Source organism: Lycorma delicatula, chromosome 4 (genome assembly GCF_047948215.1).
Source record: "Lycorma delicatula isolate Av1 chromosome 4, ASM4794821v1, whole genome shotgun sequence".
NCBI lineage: Eukaryota > Metazoa > Arthropoda > Insecta > Hemiptera > Fulgoridae > Lycorma > Lycorma delicatula.
In genome coordinates, this window is record NC_134458.1 from 26,727,607 (window position 1) to 26,739,903 (window position 12,297).

Sequence of the window (12,297 nt, forward strand, 5' to 3'; positions counted from 1 at the left end):
ATTCAAAACTAATGATATGGGATACTCACGATGATATTATTTTGATAAAAAGAAGATACTTCTCGATAAGTTGCAATTTACCACTTTAACGGGAAGATTTTCAACCATTTTCACACTACACCTTGCCAGTACCAAATTATTACCATTGATTTCACAAATCAAATGTTTCACTGGCAACCCAATGTTTTGAAACCAATAAAGTTCAAGGATGGGACCGATAATAACTCAGGTACATCTTTTACAAAACGAGCTGGCCTGCGAGGATGTAGAGTTGATGTACTCCCATCTTCATCACCTCATAATGCAAGGATGCTCAAAACCATATTCTCATCTAGCCTACGATGCCTCATGCATAATTTCACTTTATTCACGTAGTTATTTAGGTATTTTTCGATTAGCATCCTACTTAATATGATATCAACATAACCTAATGCTCTCTATCCTTGTCTAATTAACCTTGAATATTAAATGCCACGAGACTAACATGATGCAAAACTAAATATAACTGAAAGCAAGAAAATACAAGTTTTCAAATCTCATTATCGCAATAATATGAAAAACATAATATATAATTCTGAAAATGTTTATTTTTAATGAAATAATAATTATCTAAAATAATATTATCAATAAGAATAAGGTTAGTGAGCAAAGTAAGCATTAGGTTAGGTCAATATTGTGTTAGGTGGGATGCTAACCGAAAAGTACTATATTTATTCTGACTGTTATAAGTAATCTATCAAACAAAATAAATAATAATGAAAACTATTACTTTTTTTAATTAACAAAAATCATTAATTTTTATAAATTTATATACCATGTAAACCGAAGATGTTAAAGACAATGACAGATAAGGTCAAAAAATTATATACTTTGTATGTATAGACCTGTACAGTTCAGCTTGTAAAACTATATCCTGTTGAAAGCTTGACATAGCATAAATAAAATACTGAATGTGACTGTAATGCAGATAGATGGGTAAATTATACAGTTTCAATATTTGTTTATTAATTCTATATTACTTTTTGCATTTCATGTATTTATTTCTAATTTTTATGCATATTACATTACTTTCATATTATTTTCAATGATTTTAATGTGTATTATACTAAAGCTTGGAAATGTAGGTACAATCTAATCCAAGAATATCAATTTTATTTTAATAATATTACAGTAAATGTTTATTTTTCATTTATGAATATTTTAATTTAGTTATGATCTTGTTTTATGGCATTGTTGTAATGCAAACAAGCCTAGCAATGTGGATATAATAGTATTACAAATATATTTATTAAACATTAATTTCATTTAACTTTATAAGTAATACTGGGTTTAAGTATGTGTAGTAAAGATGCCTGGCATTGTAGGCACAGTAGTTTCAATATTTTTCAATTTTCAATATTATTGAAATTGTATTTAATATTATTTTTTATACGTTGAACATATAAATTTAATTGTTCCAGTTGTCTATTAATATGAATACAGTAAAATTCAATAATGTAATTAACTGATTAATTTTACACCATTATTGTAATAAATTTTAAATCTTATTTACGTATTGATTCATTTTCTTTTAAATATTTGCTTGTTAAATTATTTTTATATTTTCAAATTGGTAAATTGGGTTGTTTTAAGGATGAAGCCAATAGAGGCCAAGCAATTTAGGCATATTCTAATTCAAAGTTATTAATTTTACTTTAATAAAAGTTTATTTCTTATTTATATATTTACCTTTTTGTTTTTGTAAGTCAAAATACTATTTCTTTTTGTATTTTAATGGATGGTTTATATTGCCTGAAAAGAAGCCTATTATCATAGGTAAAAATAAAAAACAATTTATTCGGTTTAATATCATTGAAATGATTTTATTGCATGTATTTAATTTTATTTACCTTTGTTTTTTAGAATTTAATTGTTTTAATACTGTCAGATGGTGACCATAAGTATTGAGTCCAAAGTTCAAATCTACTTTATTGCACTCTATGTAATTTGAATTTAATACACATTTTTATCTTCTTAGAAGTATAGTTTAATTATGTTAGAATGGCAACAAACCACATCAGACAATTAACTTTGGTTTATAAAAAGGTCGCTGATGAATCTCTTTAGAATTTCTAAATACAAGGCAACAATAATTCTGCTTATTAACTAAACTCCACAAAGATGAAAATACGCTTTTATCAGAACAAAACAAAATTATCCATTACTTCTGAGTGATTTCGAAACAGATTCAGTACAACTGTATAGTTTTCAACTCTTTTTTGTTTATGTTTGCCCATCACCTGAATTTTATAAGAATGAAAATGTAAATATTACACTAAAATTTTGAAAATTAGATGGCTGATAAAATTGAAACCTAAAAATTCTTAATTACAGTAAAGGTGAGATAAATCGCTTGATATGAAAGACAAGAAATTGAGAATATTTTTTAAAAGTAAAAGATACGATATATTGTTAGGCCATGCATTAAAATATCACATTAAGGTAATTTGGGAATGGGGGATGTATGTAGAAGGTAAAAAAATAGATGATAAAAACTGAAAAGTTTTAAAAATTGAAAGAAAGATAATTACGAACGTAGGATGTCGCAATTATGAGGTTAAAAGATTTGCAAAAGCACAAAAACCTATAACTTATTATAGAAATATTTTAAGCTCTGGGTATTTCTAAAGCTTAACAGTACAAAACCGTTATAAATAATAGCACAACAATCATTTTATGAAAAACTTCATAAATTCTTTGTTTAACTTAAGATTACTCCTTTTAATCATGAAATCTATCACACAAGCTTTACATATCACAGTGAAATTAAATGATTAGATTTACTTGAATTCATACTATTCTACAACTTACAAAACTGTATTTCAATTAGCCTACAAAATGAAACCAGTATTATTAAGAATAAGAACAATCTGCACTCCACTTAAAAAAAAAATAAGCCTAATAGGCAATAGAATGATTAGTATGCCTACTTATGCCAGTATATATTATGTCTAATTTGACCTTGTAAGCTTAATACACATAAGTTAAAACTTATTTACATTTCCCCCTAAAATTAGCCCAAAGCGTATTAAATGCAATTGATACTGGTAGAAATCTTTTTCTAGATATCAGATTTATAAATTTCCTGTTTTGCAAATGATTAATTCAATAATTTAGAAACAGTAATTAAAAATTGATGATAACCTGAAAAAAATAATTACAAAAATTTATGCTAATAAATTAATTTTAACCACATACATACAATTAAGTATTTGAAATGCTCCCCATAAACAACTGAAATTACACTTTTTTACATTGCTAAACAACAAGAGGTTGTTTAATGAAAGCATCATTAAACTTAAAAATGCTATTTAAAACAAAGAATATTTTGACCCATGGGTAACCCAAAATATCTCCCTTAGAAGCAATTGCATGATTACTAATGTGCATAACACAGAAAGAAAAAAAACCTGGATAGATATAGTATGGTGCTTTATTTGTCTAATGAATAGCAAATGGACTGTTCTACTGCAATGAAATGAAATACTGATTTGCTGTCATCTAGGTTAAGTATGACAAAGTCTGCAATCAAGGCGCTCAGATAAACCGGGTACTTGACACAATGTAAGAGATGGATAACATTCCTGTGGTTGATGCAGTAGGATATCACCCAAGGAAATGTACACACAGAATGAGATTTATAGTGGTCCAGGAAGTCCACTTGGCAGGAGTCAAAGCTCAGGAAATACGATACTTAATTTAAGCTCAAAATTAAAATAAATATATATTTACTTACCACAAAACCATAGTTGTGCAATATATCACATTCAACCACAATGCCATATTTAGCAAACAAAGCTGTCACTTGTGGTGCTTTAGTTTTATCAGCTAGAATAGCAGTTCCCTTTATTAGATACACTTTCAGATTTTGAATGGCATCATAACCAAATTCCTGATTTTCCATATGCTGTAACACAATCACAGTATAACATATAATTCTTTATAATCATATATGAACTGAGCAGCTTTTTATTTTTATTTTTTTTATTATATTATTATTTTTCCAAAAAATGTAACTCTGCATTTTCATTTAACAAAGATGGAGGCACCTTCCTTGGTAAAATATTCCAGAGGTAAACTAGTCTCCTGTTTGGATCTCCAGATAGGGGACTACTAGGAAAGGGGTCACCAGAAAATTAAAAAATTAACATTCGAGTTGGAGCGTGGAATGTTAGAAGTCAAAATTTAAAGAGGAAATGTGTAGGATAAATGTAGATATAGTAGGAATTACTGAAGTTCAGTTGGAAGAAGAAAACGACTTTTGGTCAGGTGATTTTAGAATTATCTCAGCTTGGGCAGGCAGGCAGTAGGTTAATGAACAAGAAGGTAGGGAGAAGAGAGTAGAGCATTTCAAAATGCCTAGTGATAGAATCATTGTAATAGATAAAATAAAAAACCTAAACCGACATTATTAATTTCTATATGCCTACAAGCACCCATGATGATGAGGTAGAGTGCGCAGACAAAGAAATTGATGAAGCAATTGAAAGGGGATGAAAATTTAATAATAGTTGGAAATTGGAATGCAAGCATTGGGAAAGGCAAGGAAGGAAATAGTGGGTGAATACGGGCTGGGCAAAAGGAATGAAAGAGGGGACCTCTTTGCTAACATTTACAGGAACCAAACAGCAACAGTAATAATTATTATTATTAACATAAAAAACATAAAAAAGAAGCCGTAATAAAAAAAAAGTGTCAAGGATGTTCCCTATCCCCCATTACTTTTTAAGAACAATTTAGATCCAGAGTAACAGTACAAGGTGAAAAGATAAAGATGCTATGATTTGCTCATATAGTAATTCTAGCTGAGAGCAAAAAAGATTTAGAAGAACAATGAACGGCATGGAAGAAGTCCTACTCAAGAACAACTGCATGAATACAAACAACAAAACAAAATAATGAAATGTAGTAGAAATAACGAAGATGTATTACTGAATGTAAAAATAGGAAGAGAAGATTATGAAGAGAAGAATTTTGTTATTTGGCAAGTAGAATTACTAAAGATGGATGAAGCAGGAGCAATATAAAATGCCGAATAGCACAGGCAAAACAAGCCTTCAGTCAGAAATATAATTTGTTTACATCAAAAATTAATTTAAACGTCAAGAAAAGATTTTTGAAAGTATATCGAGTGTAGCTTTATATGGAAGTGAAACTTGGAACAACCTGGGTACCTGAGAAGAAAGATTAAAAGCTTTTGAAATGCGGTGTTACAGGAGAATGTTAAAAATCAGATGGGAGGATAAAGTGACAAATGAAAAGGTGTGGCAAATTGACGAAGAAAGAAGAATTAGGAAAAATATAGTTAAAAGAAAAGCCAGACTTATAGGCCACATATTAAGGCATCCTGGAATAGTCGCTTTAATATTGGAAGGACAGGTAGAAGGGAAAAATTGTGTAGGCAGGCCACGTTTGAAATATGTAAAACAAATTGTTAGGGATGTAGGATGTAGACGGTATACTGAAATGAAACGACTAGCAGTAGATAGGGAATCTTGGAGAGCTGCATCAAACCTGTCAAATGACTGAAGACAAAAAAAAAATTTTATTCCGATCGCAATAAAACATATAGATGACATCAGGAACGGGTTGATATCGTATTCCATGAATAAAAAGAGTAACTCCCTCAAAATTTGCTTTTTCCTTTCTTTTTCCTGTTTAGCCTCCGGTAACTACCGTTTAGATAATTCTTCAGGGGATGAATGAGGATGATATGTATGAGTGTAAATGAAGTGTAGTCTTGTACATTCTCAGTTCGACCGTTTCTAAGATGTGTGGTTAATTGTAACCCACCCACCAAAGAACACAGGTTTCCGCGATCTACTATTCAAATCCGTATAAAAGTAACTGCCTTTACTAGGATTTGAACCTGAGAACTCTCGACTAACAAATCAGCTGATTTGGGAAGACGAGTTCCCTAGAATAACCCGGTAGGTTGGACCTGCAATGCAGAAAAGTGTATTTTGAAAGTTTTATTTAGTTTTCACCTTTAAACTACTGACCTCTCAATAGCCTGGAGTGGTTCTAGCAACTAGTCTGGGCTGTACTGCAATTTTTTGTTTGATTGCTGCAGCAGTGTATGATTAAGCATTGCTGTATAACAGGGACATGTTATAAATGGTACACCAAGCTACCTTGATCTCAGTTAAAATTTCACTACAGCATGCAACATATATATCACTTCATAAACAGAATCATCGTACATAAACAATTTATAGTTATAAAATAGAAGGTAAATAGATTATAAAATGGAGTGATAAGTTAAGAAATAAAAAGCCAAAATACAATAGCAAGGATAGCTTAACCAACATCTTATCTCCTGATACGCCTAATTGATATTGTAATATAAAAAACAAGAATATTCCTATTAAAAAACATGCCATGGCTGGGAAACATCAAAATTAACAGATTAGAAAATATCTAAATTAACAGAAAATATGAAAATGCCTTAAAAAAATCAACAGCTCCACTTGTCAACAGTCAATACACAAAGAAAATTTTGTTAATGTCAAATCACAATAGTCATAAGTAAGTTGCAACTTAGAAAAGATTGCAACTTATAAATTGCAAAAGATTGCCAGATTAAACTTTTTATCATTAGTGGAGGTAGATGCAAACTTTGATTTTTTTTTAATTTCTGCATCAAATTACTCATTAAAACATCAGTGTTGTGTACATTTTACAATTAAAATCTTATCTGTAGTTTTATGATTTACTATAGCTCTGAACTTGGTTCTTATCTTATTGACCTTGTAAGGAACTCTCATACTCAATGTTCAAAATTGAAAAAGCTGATATTTTAATGTATTTTAAACTATTAGCTGGTATCATCTTTTTTCCCACTCAAGCCCATTGCATGTAGATCCTTTGCAATTTCTCCAGAATCTTCTTTCTGGCTGAACGTTTCAGAAATAGAATACCAAAATATTGATAGTTACATAAATATTTTCCTGGTTAAAATAACAGGTGTTTAAAAAAGGATGCAACCACTTTGACATGTATTGATTACAAAAATATTAATGTTAATAAAAGGCATACAACAATATTCAAAATTACCTATAATAACTTTGCAGTAGATGTTCAAAATGGTTTCCTGTGATTGCAATGCAGGTTCATACACATTTCATAACATTTGCAACCACTTTTCAGAATGTTTGCTTAGTAATGTTTGAAATCTCGCTTTCAAGTTGTCAAATGTATGAGGATTATTTTTAAAAACTAAGGTCTGCTGGTGTAAGATCTGGGAGGCCACAACACTTTTGATATCAAACTATGGCCAAAAAATTATCAAGCGTTAAAAAATATCCGTCATTTCATTAGCAGTATGACACGTTGCGTTACCCTGCTACAACCAATATTCTCATTCATGTAAATCTGATGGAAATTAAGTTGCAATAAACCATACCGTCTACAGATTGTCAAAGAATAAAGGGTTATAACACGATGCCACAAGATCGCACACCAAACACCAATTTTACATACGTGTAACATGTGTGTTATGGTAACCCATGAAACGAGTGAAGATTTTCAGCGCTACATATCCGGAGGTTTTGGCTTTAATGTAGCTATCTGAGGGAAACCATGCCTCATTACTGAAATAAACACGATCCAAAATTTCAATACAGTTGTCATCAACAAAAGAACAAAACTGTAAACAATTTCCACGGTCTACTTTCTTTCAGTTCTTGAACAACACAGATACAATAACCCTTTGTCACGAGTTTTTTAATAGCCCTGAAAGCAGTAGATAGTGAAAGCACAGCCTGAAGATAACTTTCTGAGCGACATAGTGGGCAAGCAAGTCAGACAACATTCTTTCACATCCTCCAGAACTTCTACCTTAACAGTAACAGTCGTCCTGTGCTTTGCCAATTGTGTACACTTCCCAGTCTCACAAAATTTATTAATTGAACGCAATACCTTATTAAGAACTGAGAATTGGAAAATTCTATCCGAAACTCGCCTTTTACTCGTCTATAAGATTTATATGTGCAATAAGTCTCAACATTAAACACGATAAGTCTTTAACACAATAGATGAATTTATACGGTAAAGCACTTGTGCATAATAAGTATGTTACAACAGTTTTACAAGCTGTTAACTTGAGTACATAGTTGCCAACTGACAAGTAGGGAGAAATAAAATTTACCTAAGTGTGACTTCTATCTTAATCTAAGGGTTGTATCCTTTTTGAAAAACCTGTTATATTAAGAGGTAAATTTTTAATAAAAAAAATAGTCGGGAAAACAAAGCTTCTACAGAAAACAAAGGTAGTCCTAAAGAAGGGTTGTGAGTGCAGGAGCTGATCTCCAGCAAAGCCAGCTCGTTCATTGGAATCAGACCGAGCTTCCCCTCAGTGGCAGTTGGCAATCATTATGTTCAGTTCATCATCATTTAAAGCACTAATAGACATCAATGAACCGACAACCTGCTTGTTCTTCATACTGTAATTTCTAACAAACAAATATAATATGGCATCAACTTTGTTACTATCATCCATATGCAAACAATGGAACACTTTTAATTAGATTGAGATATTTTTGGGTAGAAGGGTGGTTTTTTCATATCTGACAACCATTTTCTCTTATCTCACTCTACGGAAACATCTAATAAATGAATGAATCCATATCATCATAACTACTGATCTAATGAATAATATGTTCTAAAAGAACTAAAATAAACTAAGCCTTTGTACTATTATCTTCCTTTAAATACTAAAATTGATTTGCTTTTTTTATATGTATAAATACTGTATGTTTTCAACCAACTACCTCTTTAATAATTTCTCTTTTCCAACAAGGGAAACCAAAAAATCAAAAACAGTACAAAAACATAAGACCTCCCTACTCTAGATTCAATATAAATAAAAGAATGAACTGTATAAAATTAACTCTCTACTTGGTACTCCTCAAAATTAACTGGTACTTCTTGAAAAGATTAGGGAAAAGTTTGTATAATGCACCATCAACAGTAAATCAATAATTTTTTTTTTTAAATGCATTAGTCATAATATTTTACTCTAATGATGAACACAATTTCATCTGCAAATTAAGCACAAAAGAATTTCCATTTACAAAGTTAAAATGAGAATTTATCAATAATGTAAAAAATTATAAAAAACAACTAATTTTTAAAAATTGCAGGAACACACTTCCTAGTTGGAGAACTAGGATTCTTCTGGTACACATGCCCAGGTTACGTTCAATGTGTTGAATTAAGATTTCTTCTTCACTAACAGAATATGGTTCTTGCTATGCAGCAGTATATGAAGTAATATCAAGGCAGTGATGAGGTGGTATATAAGCACAAAAACATTCAAGCAAATTTTCTGTGGCTGGAAATCCTACCAATCCAAAATCTTTGATGATATTCTCTCTGTGCAACTCATGCATGTATTACCGCTGCACAACACAGAAATAAAGTGATGTATGTGTATTTGTTCAGTGGTGTTAACTGCGTTCATCATAATTGTTATATTTGGGGTAGCAAGAACCCTTATGCCATTTTACAAACACAATTTGATAGCCTGAAAACTAATAAAAAATATTTTTTGGCCACTACAAGGTAGGTAAGTTATATATCAAATATAATCAAAAATAGTGATGCATTGATCATTTGTTGAATTAAAATGGAATGCACCAGCAATATATATTATTTACAGAGTAAGTAACTTGGTTTAAGTGAAATTCAACTGAGTTTAGTTAGGTTTAGGTCAAGGTTGAGTTAGTAACATTAAATTTGTACAAAATACATTATTTTCGATTAAATAATGTTTGTGATATATAATTATGAACTCGACGTAAGAATTGGTCAATTTAATATTTAAGGTTAATTAGATGAAGTTGATGAGCAATGCAAGCATTAGGGTTATGTTTATATTGTACAAAGTTCAGTACACAGAATCACCTAACCTAACCTATCAATTGAATTTTCAAGTTATTTACTTTGTAAAACAATGTATTTTACAGTTATGCACTGTTAAATTACAAAATATTTGGAGGGTACTGTGTAATTTAGAGGGATGTAACTTGTGAGAAAGGAGTTGATGAAAAATCTCAATTGTAACGAATAACTTGGTTCTAAATAATATATATTCCAAATTTCGTCAAAACTGGAGGTGAAACTGTAATTGTAAACAATTACCCTATGACTAATTACACATTATTATTGATAAAGCATATTTCACAATTGTTTATTTGCATATACAATTGATATACAAAATAATATCCCATCCTTTACATTTTATGATAGGAATATTTCTTTAGTTTAAGGTTCTTTTTTTTATCTACTCGAGTGGTATGCATTAGATAATGGCAGGCAATCTGATTTGCAAGTTTCAATGGTTTAATGATTTTAAGCTAAATTTTTTTTTATGATTAAAATATAATTATAAATTTTTCCCTCTACTTATTCCTTAATTAACTGAAGACTTAACAACTGAAACAGTTTTCAGTTTTAAATTCTATGAAATATTTTTAATCCTTTCTGAGATTATAATGATAATTTCAATTCATTTTTAACTGTTTAGCATCCAGCTCTTCGCTTGTAATATGTGTAATGCTTCAATTCGACATGATATTAAGTGAATTAATTTGTTAAAAAATGAGTGGAAACAATATATTAAATGTGTTATGTTAGTTATACTGTTTTCATTAAGTTGAGTTTATATGTTTCGTGAATTTATCTGAACACTTTGGGTTTGCTAACATTTCACTTGAATTATTAGCTGAACCTGCTTTATAAAACATTATCCCCACAAACAATCAACAAAATAAATTTAATAAAACAAAGTTTGAAATGAAACAAAACCATTGTAAATTAATCGAATAAGTACAATAATAAGAAGCACAACGCATAATACATTAATGTTAACCACTGAAAAAAAACCATAGTTGGGTTAGATTTACAAAAATATTTCCAAGTAAAATTATTTTCATCAGCCTACTATTATTTTTTTAACAATACGAGGCTTTCAAAAATCATCTTTGGTCAATAGTTCTGAACTCACTAACTTGAAAATTTGATGACCGACAGTCGTTTACAAAATGTTTTAAGGTGAAAAATTAACTAATCAAAGTCTAATGATACAAAACACATCAACTTACTCTTTGCGAAAATTTGTTAAAACTCACTTTATAACAACTTAACAAAGTACCCTCTGACAACTGCCTAAAGTCACAACAGATACCAGCAACGCACGGGAAGAAACGACACAATGCTTTCTTATCCATTATCAACATTATTTCTATAAATGTTTCATAACAAAATGGTATAAATCTCTGAAAAATGTTTTCTTAATATTCAAAAAAATATTTAAAATTTCAAACCTTCAAAGAAAAAAATACATTTTTCAGGAAAAAACAAGGAAATACTAGTTGAGGTTATATTAATATATAGACTTACTATCCTAAAATAAATATAACTGTAATAAGAACTAATCTGAAATTAAATATCTCAACAAAAAAATTGTCTTCGATAGTATTACAGCTTTGTCATGTTGGTAATGATAATAAATAAATATCAGCTGATATCCAATGTAATTAGTACACCTTGGGACTAAGCCGTTCATTTTCTTTGTTCTTGAATAGTAAAATTCGTAAAAATTTTGGCATTATATTATTAATCGAGAAGTCATTATTACTTTTTTTTTAATTATGACGAAACGAAAAATTTGATTAAGATTATATTTTTAACATCTTTTAATTCAACGTTCCGTTCCATCATGACTACCATTTCATTAAAAAATATGTTTCTTTTAAATTACTGAAAATTGTTACGTTCTCGCTTCTACTTTTAGAACCACATAGTATTCCAAACTGATTCATATAATTTCATTGTTGAGAATTTAGTCACTAAATCTGTTATAACCTAGGAGGCCAATTAAATGGTGTGCCTTGCTATATCCATTGGTTTGTAAATTCCATATTCAAATAATTCCTGACTAATCTATGTTTATATGAACATGGAGTAAATATTTATTTTCATTCGTAAAACATGCCCTGGTATTCTTTATTTTTCTTAATGATATATATAAATGTATCTACCTCTATTAATAAAAAACCAAACTAATCGTTCCAGAAAGCTCTGAAATGAATGGTTGACTTAGATGTACTCTTTCTACTTTTACTCCCTACTCAGGCTAGTCACGCTTACTAGTGTTAAATAAAATACAATCTCAATAAAGTGAGGTAACAAAAATTTAACTACATTACACATATTAATTATGTTAAAATTTAAACAAAAAGGTGTTTATTTTTC

General features: G+C 29.7%; 1 protein-coding gene across 5 annotated transcripts in view; it reads right to left on the bottom strand.

Moving 5' to 3' along the window:
- LOC142323214 (RNA-binding protein lark-like) overlaps positions 1–11,362 on the bottom strand; it is a 19,266-nt gene extending 7,904 nt beyond the window's left edge. Inside the window, exons 1-2 of one of the 5 annotated variants that reach the window (XM_075362565.1) lie at positions 11,172–11,362; positions 3,776–3,946 (exon numbers count right to left, since the gene is read on the bottom strand). In XM_075362565.1, coding sequence (XP_075218680.1) covers positions 3,776–3,946; positions 11,172–11,279 — 279 coding nt within the window. In that variant the 5' untranslated portion in view covers positions 11,280–11,362. Of the gene's footprint in view, positions 1–3,775; positions 3,947–7,095; positions 7,198–11,051 lie in introns of those variants that run through there. The other 4 variants (XM_075362563.1, XM_075362560.1, XM_075362561.1 and 1 more) reach the window with 4 other exon arrangements.
- Between the last annotated feature and the right edge of the window lie 935 nt (positions 11,363–12,297).